General features: G+C 41.9%; 1 protein-coding gene across 1 annotated transcript; it reads right to left on the bottom strand.

The window, feature by feature from the left end:
* Window positions 1–7,749: 7,749 nt before the first annotated feature.
* LOC115356266 (single-minded homolog 1-like) lies at window positions 7,750–17,051 on the bottom strand. Its single transcript, XM_030047365.1, has 11 exons — window positions 16,877–17,051; window positions 14,856–14,938; window positions 14,689–14,778; window positions 14,376–14,484; window positions 13,829–13,914; window positions 13,136–13,335; window positions 12,766–12,872; window positions 12,379–12,526; window positions 9,521–9,677; window positions 8,995–9,379; window positions 7,750–8,492 (listed from the first exon to the last, which is right to left on the bottom strand). The coding sequence occupies exons 1-11, from the start codon at window positions 17,049–17,051 to the stop codon at window positions 7,750–7,752; spliced, it is 2,283 nt and encodes a 760-aa protein (XP_029903225.1).
* Window positions 17,052–17,258: the final 207 nt, after the last annotated feature.

A 17,258-nucleotide genomic window follows, 5' to 3' on the forward strand; every position in this document is an offset into this window, starting at 1 on the left:
GTATCTCTCTCTGTATATGAACTCATTCAGCATGTTTTCAGGAAAGTACACTCATCCTCCCCAAATATGTTAGTTTATATCCAACGGGCTTATTGTGCTTACACATCAGCTGGATCGCCCGAATGAAATTATCTAGCATGACCGAACAGATTAAGTGAAATTCGAAGTGACATCATCAAAAGTTGCCACAAGCAGGACTTGGCAGATGGACGAGGTGTTTACAAGAGGAGTCGCAGAGACACAAACAAACAAACACGACTCTGTGGCATGTGTTGCAGAGTACACGGCAGATATATGGAACAAACACTGCAAGGCGAGGGGAGAGAGAGGGAGAGAGAGAGAGAGAGAGAGAGAGAGAGAGAGAGAGAGAGAGAGAGAGAGAGAGAGAGAGAGAGGAGCTGTGGATCCTGAGCTCTGTGGATTTGGCAGGAGTGAAAGCAGTGAGAAGAGCGCTGATACCAGCCAGACTCAAGCTGTGGGCAAATCAAGCGTGAAATCAGGAACAAAGGGATTCACAGGATTGGAGGGCATTAGATTCACACTGTGTGAGCCTCGTTTTGTGTGTGAAGGGGTGTGTTGGTGTGTGTGTATGTGCGCACACGCTGAATATTGTTCTTGTAGTCTTCCTAATAGCCTAGTGCTGGGGGATTAGTGATTTTTTTTTTAGTTAAGTTGGTTTCGCTTTGGTTTTGCAAACTGGTAATGTTTCTTTTTTTTTTTTTTTTGATATGACTTTTTTTTATTTTTTTATTTAAAAACATTGAAAAATCCTTAATGACAGAAGTGACATCCCATCAAGATTACAAATAACTGCAAATTCCTAAATCTGTGGGATGTATTCTGTGTAGCCTATCCAAAGTGTGGCTTTGACACTCTTAACCACATTCAGGCATTTTTCTGACATTGCAAGAAATTGTGGGGACCCAAACTGTAAGCATGTCTCTGTGTGCCGAAGCAAGTCTCTTCTTACTTTTGGTCCAGGCAGTTTGTAAAATTATTAAACATTTACAGTCAAACGTCATAGACTGAAAATATGTCTCTACTTGAAATGTCCACTCTGCAAGAGATTTAAATTATCAGCCTTTAGGAGCACTGGTGGCTGTCTAAATCATTGGAAAACAACCGGATTACAAGTGGAGCATTAATCTAAATACCAAAATTGGTAGCTTTATTTCATAACAGTGACTTTACAAACAAAGTAATTGGATTAAACAGTGGATACCTCAAAATAGGTGATGACTTGTTGGATTATGCAGTGGAATGTAGAGTGAGAAAAGGGGAAAAAGGCAGTTAAACGGTGAAATTATAAACCCAGCCGTCATTACACACCTGTCAGCTAGCACCTGTTTGAAAGCAAGACCAGAAGTGACTTTCCCAAATTACAGTGGCTGTATTTCTTTAACCCAGTTGACTGAAGACATAAACTTAATTCGGCTGTAGTTTCTTGCAAAATACAAAGTAACAGAAGCCGAAATGCAGTAGAAAGTAGTTTGCAGTGAAGTATGTTTTTTTTTTTCCTCTGAAAGAAAAAGTAGAACCAGCTTCCTGTGGCTGTGCCGTTTCAGCTTTGGAGCTCAGTGGAGCCACAGCCACAAAGTTGATTCCTGGTTAAAATGTGATTATAATGCCAACAAAATGAGTACTATGTGTTGTTGTTTCTAGGCAGATGTAAAAAAAAAACAAAAAAAACAAAACAAAAAAAAAAAGCCATTTGTAGACTCTAAAAGTATACTTGGTAACCAAATGATGTTTTGTATATTTTTACAGTACCACACAAATTACTCACCAAAGCAATTTTTTTTTTTTTTAATTTTAGATTTTTTTTTCGTAACGTCTCTAAAATGATAGAATCTCCCTTTGGAGTGAGCCAAAAGCAGTCCAAACTGGTTACATGGGCATGCAAATAATTTTATATGACTGCACAGTATGCTAAAACAATCTGGACAGGCTTACTAGGAAAACTTTTTCTGCATCCTAAACACTGTTGACCATAATTTGCTCCACACATCGGCTATGTAGGATGGAGGGTCTCCAACTCCAAAAAAATGCATGTTGGTCATGATAATGGGTAGTCAAATCAGAATGTGTAAACTGTAATTGATTGTTTGTTTAATTGGGAGTTTTTCGCAAACAAAGTAATGATAAACTAACTGAAAATAATCAGATTACATTCCAAAGTGTGAGTGCGCCAGGGGATTACTGATTACAGTTTTTATCTCCAGCGTTTAATGGATTGCATTTCCAAAGCAACCTTCCCGACTCCGGTGGTGTGTCACAAAGCAAAACTTTATTTCCTCTACAGTTTCCGCATCAACATCCAACCCTGACCTCAGTCGCCTGCTTTAGCCAATCAAGACTGAGCAGCGATGACCTCAATATCCTGTTCCACCCAATCAGAACATCTTAATGGGTTCTGGTGCACTAAGGGCTGATGTAGTTTCAAGAGGTGTCACTAAATGCTCTGGCTGAGTGATTTTCCCAAGTCCTGCGCTACTTTGTCCTTGGTTGACTCATTTGCAGGTGACTCGCCAGAAGTGTATGAGTTTATTTCTGCACAGGAAATGCTTTGATGTAGAATTAATGCCTGGAGTTTACTCCTGTACAGCTGTGCTTTAATGCAAAATATCCTGAAGCCACACAGAATGTTTTGGGGAAAAAAAACATTTTACAGATGGAGCAAAATTATTCTTGGTATTAAACAATTACAAGCTGTCAGTCTCTGGTCAAACACTCACACATGCACACACAGTCACATTGTTTTTTCAAGATAAGTAGCCAACTAGACTCTGAGGGGTAAGATGCAGTGCAGTTTTGATATTAATTCTGCTTGGTCATAAAGTACACGCACAAGTAAAGAAACATGTTGAAACATTTTTCTCGGTGCTGGTCTGAAGCTGGTCCATAGAGATGTGGAATACACATGGCTCTTCACTAAGCGCCAAGTTGAATTATGGAGGCAACAGTGGAGGAACACTTTAATTGACGTATGCATATGCAATCACGCCTTTATCCTAGGCCTGAAATCAATCAAGTCGACATTTTGGGTTATTCTGAACTTCACCACCTGCACCCTTCACATTCTGTGGCTGCTTGTGAGGTTGGGATCCACTTCGCCTTCACTGCACGCGTCAAACCTCGGTATCTTTCTGCTGTGGTTCTTCTAGTTAAGCTGCACGTATAACCACCTCCAAGATGAAGCCAACATCTTTATCTCTTCTGGGTGCTAATACATTATCCTGTGAACAAAGCTGATGCAGTCATGCTGTTATTTACAATGCTGTGGTGGTTTGGTTTGAAATGAAAGGAGAAGACTTTGATTTTTGCTGCACTGTGGTTCATCATGATCCTTAAAGCAATGAAACAAATAACATATGCATCTGTATTTGCCTTTAGGAAATACAGATACTGGGATAAAATGGAGTTTTGGTAGCTGAGATTTTACCCAAGACTTTTAATCTGATACCAACAGCCCTGGGTAAACATGTCAGAAAAAAACACAACCTGCCTTGATTTTTTTCCATTTTTGGCTCTTAGAAACCTGAATTCCCCAACTTGAGGGGAAAAGAGTGATTTTTATCCAGTGATCCAAGACTAATGGTCCAATCTAGGGATGTAACCATGCCAGAATTTTGGTATTCAATGCCAATAACAGTAAAAAATCCACGATTCTCCATAGTAATTTCGTTACCGCAGAGAAAACGATATCCCACGTACTTCAGTATAAATCTGTGCAATAATAGTCACAAACAATGAAAGTGGTTGGCTAGGTTGGATGTGTTTCCACCCTTCGTCTGGAAAATGCGAAACCACCGTTTGCTCACTGGCTTTTGCTCATCTATGTTGCCGAATTTTGTCAAAGGCAAAGTACTTCCATACGTGGCTTTTGTAATTTGCGCTTTCCATAAGTGTTTTGTTGGTTGGCGGGTCAGGAGGAGCAGGAGGAGTGCCGCCAACCATCTTTGTCGTTTGGTGTGCTTGGTGTGGGTGTGTAGTTATGCATGAATGCATTTCCATTCGGGAATACCGATGCTTGTTCCGTTAGGTTTCTTGAAATTTGACGTCGACATGGTATCGGTAGTATTGGTTCAGATGACATCCCCACTCCACTCTACACAGGTTAATGACAGTAATAGACCAGATGGGTATTTATGGATACTTACAAGTCATGAGTTACACTACGCAAAATTGTCATGGTTCAATAGAAGCGAGGGCCTTTTAGGCTCAAACAGCTTTGCCTGTCCATGTTTTCCGGAAGAGTTCACTGTCCTGGACAATTGGTAGAAATTCCAGACAAATACTATCTTTGTTTGTTCTTCATTATTCTTCAGTCCGTCTGGAGGCAATGCCACAGCATCAGCGGTCTCCGTGTCTTCAGACAGTATCTCAGACTCATCGTCATCACGCTCATTAGACCTGCTAGATTTCCGAAAATACTTAAGATTTGATTGTTTGGCCATGTCTGATTTTTCTCGCTTGTTACCGCTGTTATGGTGGTTAGGCAAGCTACGGCATTCAATCCAAGGTTTATCATATAGTGTGCTCATATCATATATAAATTATTTTATGGCGCTTTACTAGGGTGAAGCAACAATGAAACAAATGGAATAGTTGTTTTGGTCATTGCATAGGCTATATAGCCAACACATTCATAAAAACAATGAAGGATATGTGGAAATTTAATTGTAGCCTATTTTAATACAATTAAAATTGTACTTAGAGGCGTTTTGCCGGATGTTATGACCAGAGAGATTTTTGTATGTCGGACTTCAACAGATTTTCCAGGTAAAAATAGTAATTATCGGTGAAGTAAATGTGAAGCATGCTTATAATTTGATGGTTGACTCGTCAGGCTGTCTTGCTGATTAATTATGCAGTTAATGTAGTGTATAAAAGTGTATATTTTTCTTCCATGTTTTTGTCAGTTGTGTCTAAAAGATCCTCTCATCAATCCAGCCTGTGCAGTTTTGCAGATTGTACCTTTAAGGTTTTGTACTCGTTATTCTGAAGAAGTGGTATTGGTGGAAGCCTGTTTGGCTGTATTTTAGTTTTGATGAATTATCTGAGATACTGCATGACACCAATTCACTCCCAAATCACTGGATTTTGTGGTTGTATAATGTAAGAAAGAAGTTGCATGCTAAGACACAACTCTCCTGTGTATTTTAGAACTTATTGGTAACTCCGTCATCCATGTGTTTGTATACATGTGAGAGAATACTACCACTGCTCTCATACAACTCCTCTCGAATTCACCTCCCACTCTTCAAACACCTCCACCTCCCTCCCTATTGACACACAATCCCACAGCTTGGCTCGCTGCCCGATGACTCTCACACTATTTAATGGCTTGTTTCTTTCTTTGTGACTGGGGTGAGGCAGCAGAGAGGATTGGGGTGGTGGGGAGGAAGGGTAGGGGTTTGGTGGAGGTGTGGGGGGCTGTATTCAAGTGTGCAAGGTCTGGGCAAAGGGCCCAGTGTTTGGCTGATTTGTAGCCGACTTCTACATGTGAATGCCTTTAGGGCACATCAGGCAGGAGCGCCAGCATTAAAATGAAACAAAAAAAAAAAAAAGCAAAAAACAAAATAAAACAAAAATTTAAAAAACACATAGGATTCTTTTCATTGAAGTGTCTCAGCTATAAACACACATGCACTCACACAAACACACAAACACACACATACACACTCACACGTGTGCACCCGCTTCCTAAACCTTGGTAATGTCAACAGCAGAGCAGTGTAATAGCTCTACCTCCTGGAATGACAGCGGCGGTGATGTCTGGCAGGCCATCAGATAGCCGTGTCAGCAGTGACTGATGGGAGCTCTGCATCCAGGCCCAGACGGTGTCCAGGTCCCTCTCAGCCCAGACAGGCAGGCCGGCACGCCGACTACATCTGAATAACTTACATACATTAAAATACACAGCACAGAAATTGCCTCTGAGGGGAGGTCAGAGTGGTTAAATGTGCGAGTTCAACTGCTCCAAACAGCAGGAACATATGCCGGCATCGATGCCAGCCCTGCAAATGAGATTCAAGCTGCCTGCTATTTGAAACCTGAAAGTTCAGTAATCATATTCAAGAGGTGTAATGGTGTAACGATTTCTGCTAGTTTTTGTTATTATTGGTATAATTTCCTCCATTGATTTTCTCTTTGCTGTTATTGTCAGACTAAATTTAAGTATATCTAAAAAGGACTGGAGTATTTTTTTTTCATTGACACTCGTGTATTTGTGAGGTAATTCTTTGGGTTTAACCATTTTCAAGGAATCAAGAATCACTCGACAAACAAATGGCCATCTAACTTCCAATTAAAATACAAAACCCACCAAAATTAAAACCGTGCAGTTTTTCTGAGGCAGCATTGTTATAAGCCTGTATTTGATGATCAGCTCTTTTCAGGCAACAGTGGTAAGACAAAACACGCACACCAAAAATGGCTTGATCGCAACTGTATTTAGATTTAAAAGACTTCTTTTACCCAATAAATAATCTTGTGACTTCTTGTCCAAAAGTTCATCGTGTGATGATATTTACATCATAAATTAAATCGCAGAAACTAAACACATTCAACATAGTTTTAGATATACTGATATAAAACATTCTCACCATTTAGGTCGTCATATGTTTGGGAAAACAAGGTGGATGCACGTGGAGTGTGTCGGGATTTAGAGCAAACTCCACAGATTGTACATGTTGGGTAAAGGTTAAGTGAAATAAAAAAGGGGAAAATTATACCCTGATATGTAAACAATCGCGTTCCAGCCACAAGTGTAAATTGATATATGCGATGCCTTTATTTAGAGGGCATAGAGAGATTACAAACAAGTGGTTTTGTAATCCTTTGATGCCCTCTAAATGAGGGCATTTCCTATATACACCAAAACTCAGTCCTATCCTTAGACATGCATTTTTTTTTTAGACTGTTACGTATCAAAAGTATATTTTCCCCATTTTTCCCCACTTCACTTCATTTATTATCTAATCTTGGAGTAATCCAAACACTGAAACTAATTTAATCCCACCAGTAAAGTTTCTACTTGGACAGGAATAGTAACAACACATACAGAAAACAACATTTTGCCAATGAACCCACTGACAAATAAATACCAGGAAACACTGACATCTTTAAACAGTGAAATGCCTTTCCCATGTGGAACTTTATGTGTCAAACATTATGCTCTGCGCCATGAACTTTTCAGGTTAGTTAGTTTAGTTAGTTTAGTAGGTGAAGGGGCAATGGAGCAGCACATTTTCCCAGTGCCTTTTTGGAGTCCCGGACAGATTAACTCAGGTGGCCACTGGTGCATGAGACGTTTGGGACACACAGATTGGGTTCATGTTTAACCAGACTCAAAACTTGAGTCGCCTTTACAGGAAAATGGAATTCAGTACACCTCTGTTGAAGTAACATTTGATTCCTGTGCGACAGAGCAAACCTCAGCCGGGTCGTGCAGCAGAGAAAAGTCAGAAGACACAAGTTCATCAGAGTCTCATAAGAATGGGAATTCTATCCTTTGAGAGAGAAAAGACAGGTATAGCACATATGCCTGATGAAGGGCAATTGTGGTCAAAATGCTGCAGAATGCGCAGCAAAGGGAATATCAACCCAGTGTAGGTGTCCTTTGTTCTATTTAACTGTCTTGCCTTTTTGTATCAAGCACCTGGTTAGCATTTTGTATGTGCGTACGTTACCGTCTTGTTCCAAAATACTCGTTTGGACAACAGGACCAATCTGCACCAGATACGGTCAGCTCCCATTTGTGATGATAACAGATGTGGCCTTGTGTCCCTGCATCTGGTCGGCCTGCATCCTCATGTGCGCGGCCATGTCGTACTGGACCCCCCCGCAGCCCAGGCCGGAGTAGTTCCGCAGGCTCTCAGGGTCATACAGGTGCTCTAGGGAGTAGCCAGTCAAAGCATAGGCTGCCTGCCTGTCCAAAGGCTGCCTCTCCTGAGCGGCGTAGAGCAGCGGGCTCCCCTGGGTCTGTGGAGGGTGGGGGGAAAGGTCTGTCTGTATGTAGTCTTTGGTGAGGGAGAGGCCTGACCTGGGGATCCCGTCGGAGCTGGGGCTGCTGAGACGAGACAGAGAAGCTGGACTGGTTGTGTTTTCGTCGTTGTCGTGGGGGCCCAGCGGTTTGCTGCTGTCCCGGTGATGGAGGCGTTCTGAGGTAAGGTCGATGCTGGGGGCTCCCGGGCCACGACACACCACACTAGGCATGGTGAGCTGTGGGTGGTGGGGCAAGGAAGTTGTGAAGCAGGGGCTGTGAGCCTTGGTGAGGCCAGTGACGTCCAGCGGTCCCTTGTGTTGCTGCAGACGGTTCTCCTCCTCTTTGATCATCTGTTGCGTGGCACGGATCAGTGTCTCCATCTTGCTGGGCTCTTGGGGGCTAGCTCGGAAGTGGTCACCATGGTAACGCTCTCCTGAATCACTGGTGGACCCGCCTCCATCGGGTGAGCTCACCACACTTTCCTCATCCCAGTGACCCCGCCCTGGTGAGGAAAGTTCAGTGGCCAGATTTCAAAACAATGAAATTAATGAATTACATTAGGTTAATGAATAATTTGATCCTGTCTGGCTGTCGTTGCTTTGATGTAGGTAAACAATGTTTGCACACTGAACATATATTATCTTAGATTTTTCCTCATATGCCTGTAAATGACAGCTGCTTAACCTATTACTTGTGTCTCCTGTGTAATGTGTGAAATTCTGTTTTATATGCATAAAATCTTGGCGATATCTGTTAGACTTGCATGTCTTGGCAGAGGCACAGTGGGGGTTGTTTCAATGTTTGAAGATGTAAAATGTGAAATAACGGCTTTCAATTGGATGCAATTTTTGAACAACAGATGGTAGCAATCGGCATGCTGGCAAGAGACGGTGTAAACAACTTAGCATGTCCCATAATAACATTTGGAAAACAGCTACCAAGACAAGCAAGTCCAGAGTTATTTTCAGAGACAGATGGCTGTGGTCTCGACCCTAACGGCTCACCGTGAATGGCACCATGGTAGGATGTGATTTCGTAGCCCTCGCTGTTCTCCACTGAGGATTTTGGCAGGGAGAGCACTGAGCGTGTAGCATCCCACCACGCCTCCCGCCCTGACTGGGGGGTTCCCAGGAAGTAGCGGCCCCCCTGGCATCGAACGCGGTCGCAGGTGGTGGTGTGAGGGTGTGCTTGGGCGTGGGCGAGATCTTCCTCGGACAGGCCCAGGCCGTAGCACAGGGACCCTGAGTCTGGATACAGCCGATACGCACAGGATGCCTCAGTAGCCTCTCCAGGGTCCAACAGCTGGGGGGAGGCGGAGTCTGTCAGCGGGCTCCCTCCCCACTGGCTGTCTTGGTCTGATTCGGAGCGCTCGGGGTTGAAAGCTGAAAACTATTCGACAGAAATATGAGACTTAGAATTCAGTGAATTTGAAATGAGATCTAAACAACAATTTTGACCCGATTTAAATCTAGTTTCTTGTTTGGGCCCTCCAGAAGGCAGCGATGGTGCTTCATTTGGCCTGTTTATTACCTGAGGGTAGGGCGACACCCTGGCTTTAGCCTTGGCTTGGGTCAGACGTGACTTGGTGCTCTTCCTGTCCTCAGTGTGAGCGCTGGCGTAGGGGAAGGCCGGCTTGCTGGGGCTCATTTGGTCCAAGGACAGCTGCATTCCCTTGTACTCAGTGTCCCTTTTCACACACACATAAATATATGTTACAGGATTTAAACTTATATTTATGCAGGGTGTGTTTTTTTTTATGCATGCATGCTCCTCCTTGGCGTCGCCTTACTTCACGTTCACACAGTTAGACACATTCACACCTAGGAGTTTCCCACCATAGCCACAGTGTTGGTTCCTATAAGCACCCTCACAGGTGTGGATGGTGGTTGAGTGCCTTGCCTAAGGGCACCTTGATGGTTGATAAAGGTATAATGTCGCTTATTAACTTTCCCTGCCAAGTTTTTCTCAGCTGGGTCAGAGAAGAGCTGGACAATATATCAATATTATGCTGATATCATGACTGGATATCATCTGGGATTTTGGTTATCGTAATGTTGTGATAAGGCATTAGTATTATCTTCCATTTTTTAAAAGCTGCATTACAGTTAAAGGATATGATTTTCTGACATTAGTAGACTGTTTTAGCTATAATTATTGTACCTGTACCTGCTTAGTCATCATATTTGCATTACTAATATTTATAAAAAATGTTTTGAGTGTAAATATCTTAAACAGTCACTGTGACAATACAGTCACAATACTGAGATTGAGGTATTTGGTCAAAGATGTTGTGATATTTGATTTTGTCTATTGTCCGGCCCTAATTCAGAGATTCTCTAACTGTTACCGGCAATGTTTTGAGCAGCCTCTCTCTCTCATGCAGTCAAGCAGGAGCAATGCACCAAGCAGTATATTTAGTAATTACTCTGTGGCAGACATCTTGGCTAATATTGAACATAGATAGCAGGACAGACCTATTTCACAAACAAGCTTTTTGTGGCTTGACTGATGTGAGGACTATGAGAAGTGAAAATAACATTTAAGATAGGCCGAAGAGATTAAGTCCTCCCACTTCGCAGCTTTGAGTACTAGAGTACATGAGAAAAATAACAGACACCCTGGGGAAAGTTAATCATTCCTTCCTGCTGTACAACCATTGCCAGAAAACAACATGTGTGCAAGTACGTGTGCGCACACACACATACACACACACACAGACATAGACATAGACATAGACATAGGGCCTACACGTATACGTATATGCCTCTCCAGCGAGCTTACTTTCTCCGGATGTCAGTGCACATCCAGAAATTCAATTTTTGATAGATTACTGACTTCTCATGCTTGCCGCCTGTATATGTACATACAGCATATAGGCCATTTTTGACATTTTAACCCACTGTCCTGCCACTGAACTCCATCCGAGTGTCGCTGTCAAGGGAGTGAAAAGGCTCCTGTGTCAAACGCTCAGCAAACATGAGCCTATTCTTAACTTATCACATCAACAGTATGTAATAGCAGCTGCTGGCATTTTAAACCTTGTGGCCCATCCCTGACCCCGCACAGCCAGCCTCTTTAATATGACTCTAAATATGACCCATTCTTTATGTACAACACCTTAGGGGAAAGGCTGTGTTTGGATAGCCAGTGCACAGTGTGAGGGTTATTTGCTCTTGCAGGTATAGTCGCGGCGGCTGGTTCTGCATCCTATCGCTGCCCTGGCTGACTTATGTCTGAGCCAATAATGTTGGGCCTTTGTGCAAACTCAGCTGTGTTAGCAGAATTCCACCTCAGGGTCAATGTCAGAGCACCTCACGCCTGAAATATGCCACCAGCCAGCCCCTGATCATGATTTATGAATGGAAACTGGTTGGATTAAAACACTGTAGGTGCAAGGTGAGTGAATACTACTCGATTTTTTGTGCTGTTTTTGATTTTATTTTTTCTTATGTTGTATTTTTTTCATTTTCTGTGCTCATATAGTGTGAGAGGTTTTGAAAACGTCTATGTTTAATTACACATCTGTAAATGCACTGTCATTTTAATGTAGTTATACTGTTTTCTTGTTACTGCATAGACAGAATCAATACTAGGAGAGCACCATGCATGCATCACACACACACACACACACACACACACACACACACACACACACACACACACACACACACACACACACAGGGAGAAGGTCACACACACACAAACACATGTAGAAAAGCGACATGTGGATCAACCAAACCTAACAAGTAAAATCCAACATGGGCTGCAGCCATGAGATAGCTATTGATTCCCAGTTCACCATTTTATGGATTTTTCTTTTCTCAGACTGCAGATCGATTGTGACAGTAGAGATTTTTTGATAGGGTTGAACCCTGATGTTTGTCTTGCTGTCTCAGAGGGCCTTAGTGTGCTTTGCGCTCTCATAACACACAGCTACCTGAACCTGCGGCTGAAGTATTTTGTGGATTTGTACTGAAAGGCTATAGAGGGATAAAGGAAAGGATTTCTCGAAGAGACAAAAACCTATCACATCTTAGAATGAGCCTCAAGCAGAGTGTATGATATGATTTCACTTAATCTAGATAAATATTAAGGTGCTGCTCTCTACGCAAGCACAATAAAAATGCAGTTGTATCTCACCCAACCTGGTTTTCTCTACTTCCTGCAACCATGCTGAGGATCATTTAATGCTAGTTTCATTCAGGAAAAAACCCTGAAATTCATGACTCGTTCTTTACAAATGACATTTCATCACATCCTCACAAATGTACAAAATGTTCCTGTTTCATCAACAAAGATATATATATAAAGAGATTTACTATCACACACATCTCTCTTTTTTCACTGGGAAGAAACCCCCTCCCTGACACCAGGCATGTGATACTCACGTGAGAACGTAGTTGACGCTGACAATACAGTGTGGTCTGGATGATCGGCTGTTGTGAACAATTGTGGCGTAGCTCTGGACCCAGACCCAGCCGCCATGCTTGGCTAGGAAGCGATAATACTTAGTGGTGACTTGGCCCTTCACCAGCACTGAAGTGGAAAAAAAAGAAACAGGAAGAAGATGGAGATGGTGTTCAGCAAAGAAATGAATAATATCTGTGTGTGTGTGTGTGTGTGTGTGTGTGTGTGTCTGTCTGCTGTGTGTTCATCTGCAGAAGTGAGAGCATGCACGTGGTGGCTGCAGGTTGCTGTGCAGTTATCATCTGACAAAGGAAGGTCAAGTCAGCCTACTGTACATGCATAATAGACTGGGCTGGCTGCAAACTCACAGAGGTGGTGCGCACAGCGGAGGTGGAAGATGTCACAGCTGTGGACGTGGTGGTACAGAGTTTTCTCTATCAGGTCCTGGGGCTCGTAACCTGTCAGCTCTGCTACCCTGGAGGAGAGGAGTGCCGGAGCAGTGTTCATGTTATGCAAAGTGATGCAGGATTTTTTCATGTTTCTCAGTGAAAAAAAAAAAACAGAAGTTGTTGATGTTTTTGCATGCAACTTCAACCCCCATGTTGTTTTTTTTGGGATCCACTTTTTACCCTTGAAATTTGCTCAACAGTCCAAAGACTTTATTTTGGAAAGCTTTATTTCATCCTCTCCAAAATGCCTTAAGTAGGGAAAAAAACATTTTATGGGTTTGCTGTGTACCTGGAGTCGAGGAAGATGAGCTTCATGTCCAGGCTGGCTCTGAACATGAACATGTTGCTGTGTAGTTTGATTTCGGTCACGGCACTGGGAGGCAGAGAGTGACCCACAGCCACCAGACCCACATTCTGGTAGCAGCCCTCGAAAGGTGACATATCCAGACTGTACTGACGAATCTTCAGGTAGCCGCTGCAGTGGATCACCTGTGGTGCAGCAGAAAGAAAATGGCAGTAATTGGGTTGACATGTGGATGTGGACAAGGAAAACACACTTTTTTATTTGTTTTTTGTTTTTTTTTTGTTTTTTTTCCAATTTTCAAAAAAATTCTACCCTTATAAAAGAAATGTAGTAGACAAATTACAATGAGTCTAAGCATAAATTGACAATGTAAACCACACCAAATATCCATTAGGAAAAATTGGGAATAGATTATTATAGTTGCCGTTGGGACAGAAAAATGATGTTTCTAATCTCTTAAGAGTGCCAACAATATAAAACTATACAGGAATGGTGTTTTTCGTTTGGATAAAAATATATAGGCAAGACACACTGGCATAGTGATTAGTTTAATTCTTTATTTAGCCCCGCTTCTATTAATTAAATTCGATTGAGTAATTTATCTTAATTAATAATTTTGTTGAGTTGATAAATAGATTTCAGCATCAGAATAAAGGCATGTGATGTAGCTTCCTTTACCTTATATCCACCGCTGGTGAGGCCAGCGTTTCTTTTCGCCAGCACACATTTCATCCTCAAGAAGAAAGAGCGCTCCATTTCATACTCTGAAAGGGCACACAGTGCGTATTAAACCACGCGTTTGTAAAAATGCGTTAACCGAGGGACCGCTTCGTAAAAAACATACGAAAAAGAAAAAAGATAAATAGAAATAAAAAGGAATTCAGAAAAAACATAGTGCATATAAAGGCACATCTCTATAGAATGACATATAGGCCTATTTCAAATATAAGACATTTTAATAATATTTATAAATGTAAGCAGAAACATAAATGTGCAATGCGATTACCTCATATTTCGAAAACTATCATGTACTATTTCCTAGGACACGGCACATTTAACTATTACTCATTTATTATTCATTGAACAATTCATTTGTTACTTAATTCTGCAACATGTACCAGGCGATATTAAACAGCGCGTGTAGCTACCTGGAGGTGCAGAAAGCAATTTCCGGCGTGGATTTATTTATTTATTTGCTTATTTATTTGCTTGTTTATTTATTTACCTTGGACAAAATGGGAGTGATAGGGCTGGTGTGGCGTCAAGACTGCCGTCATCTCGTCGTGGTCGGCGGGATGGACGTACTCATAAATACTGTTCCCAGTCAACTCTACCTGTTGAGAATAACTCAGGTAATTAACATGTATGGACAGGCGAATGGGCGACGTCACTGATGTATTTCTATCTGCACCATATAAAACCAAATCCCCACCCTGCGCTACATAAATTAGCCTTTAAAGGAGTAAGAAAACGAAATCAATGCAGAACAGCAGCTCTAGGTGCCTACACTAATTAAAAAAAAAAAAGTAAATGCCGACCTGAGACAGTCCTAAGTGGACCGACGCTGTCTCTGAGATGTACATGATCTTCCCATCTGGAGCCACAACAAAGATGAATCCGTCCAGCGTCTGCAGTGAACGCCACGGTTAATTCTCACAACATTTTGCACAGGCAATTGGCAGTAATAATTATAATAACGCTATACCTGCAGGAGATGGGATCCCAGCTCTCGCCCAACATTGTCTAAGGATCTTGTTCGACTCGCATGACCCCAAGCCTCGCCCAGACCTGAAAAGGACGAAACACCGAGCTGCACTGTGGGACTGTTTTGTTTCAGAAAGAAAACATGCAGAACCAAGTTGGTGTATTGGTATATCCAATTATGTAAATGTACAGTATGTTATAATAACAATAATAATAATAACAATAATAATAATAATAATTGTTGTTCATGGTGAATAATAAGAGGAAATTCTAAAAGGCTGCAGGAAGTTCTGTGCAGCAGCAGGTGGATGTCACCCTATCTCAAACACACACACACATACACACACACACACACACACACACACACACACACACTTACAGACACACACCACGCACGTACAGGGACGCGCAAAAAAATATAAAAATATAAAAATAGACTTAACTGAAAATGAGCTTGAGTTTTTACAGTGCCCCTACCCTCCTATATGTCTCACAGAAATGATAGAGGCCGACCGGGGGAGGCATGAGCCTGAATAATCCATTAATGTCTCCTCGTCAAAGAGGCAACGCGCCTCTTGCGGCCACTGCGGCGCGCTCTCAGTCCGATGGAGGGATGATACAACTTTCCACAGGGCTTTTATAAAAGCTGAGGAAACTGGTAAAGCTCTGACGGTGCTGCCAAAGCGGCTGCCAAACAAGCGCACTGCCCCCAGCAAATGAAGACCAAAAATAAATAAATAAATAAATAAGTGGAGAGAATGTAGTCTACAGCCTATTTACAACGCCATTGTTATGATCATTATTCCCACTTCGCATGTAAAATAAATAAATAAAAACATAACACCGTAAAAAAAAAAAAAAAAAAAAAAATCCCAGATATATCTATCTCCCAGTCATAATACTGGAGTCTCTGGAGTTTTGGCTCAAGTAGGCCTGTTTAACCCGCAGTGTAGGCCACTATTTTCAATCTAGTGGAACAAAGAAAACAGCCTGTACTGCTCATTGAAATTCATTCAGTTTCATCAGAAAGCGCATGCAGCTAGGGTATCATCAATAAATTAGGTGTGCGCCTCCCCTGCTGCAAATGAAAAAGAAAACAGGTCTCTATTGTCGGGCTTGTAATATCACCACACACCTGATGGATGGATGCAAAAAGAGAAAAAAAAGGTGAACGGAGAGCAAAATGGGATTTTTCCTTCTTTGTTTTCTGACTGGGGGATACAAGACAAAACAAACAAACAAACAAACAAAAAAGATAATTTGTGATCGGCTGTATCTATTTCTCTGTTTGGGCTCTTAGGTTACATGCTGTGATGAAGCCAAAATATTAATTGCCCTGCCTGTTAAAATAATTATGGCAAAGGAAAGTGAGCTTATTTGATTTCATGGAAGATATTTTTTTAACTTTTTTTTTTTTTTTAGGGAGAGGCTGTGGTTATGGGTTCGCCTCCTGCTTACATGCATGGCTTTAGGTGATTATAAGCCTTGCGGGGCCTTGTGTAATTGGTGCGTCTTGTTCTCTGTCACGCAGTACAAGCAGCCTGCAGAGGCTTATTCAGAAGATGGTGGCAAACCGTTTCCTCGCTGACGCCTTTTGGATACACTGAATTAAAAACGGCCTTAATACATTTACAAGCACAGTCTGCCGCCTGAAGACAGTTTACTATACATTCTTATAATAATCATGACTGTAGTGATTTTATTGTGACCTTACTGTGCTTTATTGTAGCCTGAGTTACCATTTTATCTCTTGTTGTATTATTACCTTATATTAAAATGTATCATACGATCATTGCTCATATCCTACCCAAACACATATAGGCTGCAGATCTTTATCTTAGAGCTTTTATACGGTCATTTTATTTTATTGAGACATAATGTCTGTCAGTGGAGTAATCCCCCTGAATTACGCAGCTGGCAGGAATTCAGACAAATACCCGATAGGTTATGCTGTTGGTGTGTGAAGGCCTGGTGTTGATGTGGACCAGAGGGAAGTATTGGAGTTAAAAGGAAGCTGCTCACCCTGGGGGAAGACAATTCTCATCTTCAGGTAGCTTGTGGTCAGTCGTATGATGGAGGCTTTGTCCAGCTGTGAGGTGATAGCCGACGGCAAGGGCAACATTTTGGCAAGTTCATAAAATTCACTGTTCTCCTTTTCCCGTCTAGTCCTTGCGGCAGTTTTGGATTTCTCCTTCATCTCGGTGTCTTTTCACAATATCCTTCCTTTTCTCCGACGGCGGTCATTCAAATCACCAGTTTGACTTTTCTCTGCTTGGCCTCCTGTTCATTGTAGCACAGCTTGTTCTTTCTCCTTCTTCTTTTTTGTCTTTCTTTTTTCAACTAAAAGTTTCAGTGCCAACACTTCAGATTTTCTAAACTGGTTGAACCCCCAAGATGCGGATAT

Source organism: Myripristis murdjan, chromosome 24 (assembly GCF_902150065.1).
Source record: "Myripristis murdjan chromosome 24, fMyrMur1.1, whole genome shotgun sequence".
Classification (NCBI taxonomy): Eukaryota; Metazoa; Chordata; class Actinopteri; order Holocentriformes; family Holocentridae; genus Myripristis; species Myripristis murdjan.

Bases quoted from the DNA above. Each gene is read 5' to 3' on its own strand.
- LOC115356266 (XM_030047365.1), bottom strand. From the start codon at position 17,051: ATGAAGGAGAAATCCAAAACTGCCGCAAGGACTAGACGGGAAAAGGAG. The intron at 14,939-16,876 runs GTGAGCAGCTTC...CGTCCTTTTCAG, and splicing joins GAGAATTGTCTTCCCCCAGG to GTCTGGGCGAGGCTTGGGGT. The intron at 12,527-12,765 runs GTGAGTTTGCAG...TTTCCACTTCAG, and splicing joins CCGCTGTGCGCACCACCTCT to TGCTGGTGAAGGGCCAAGTC.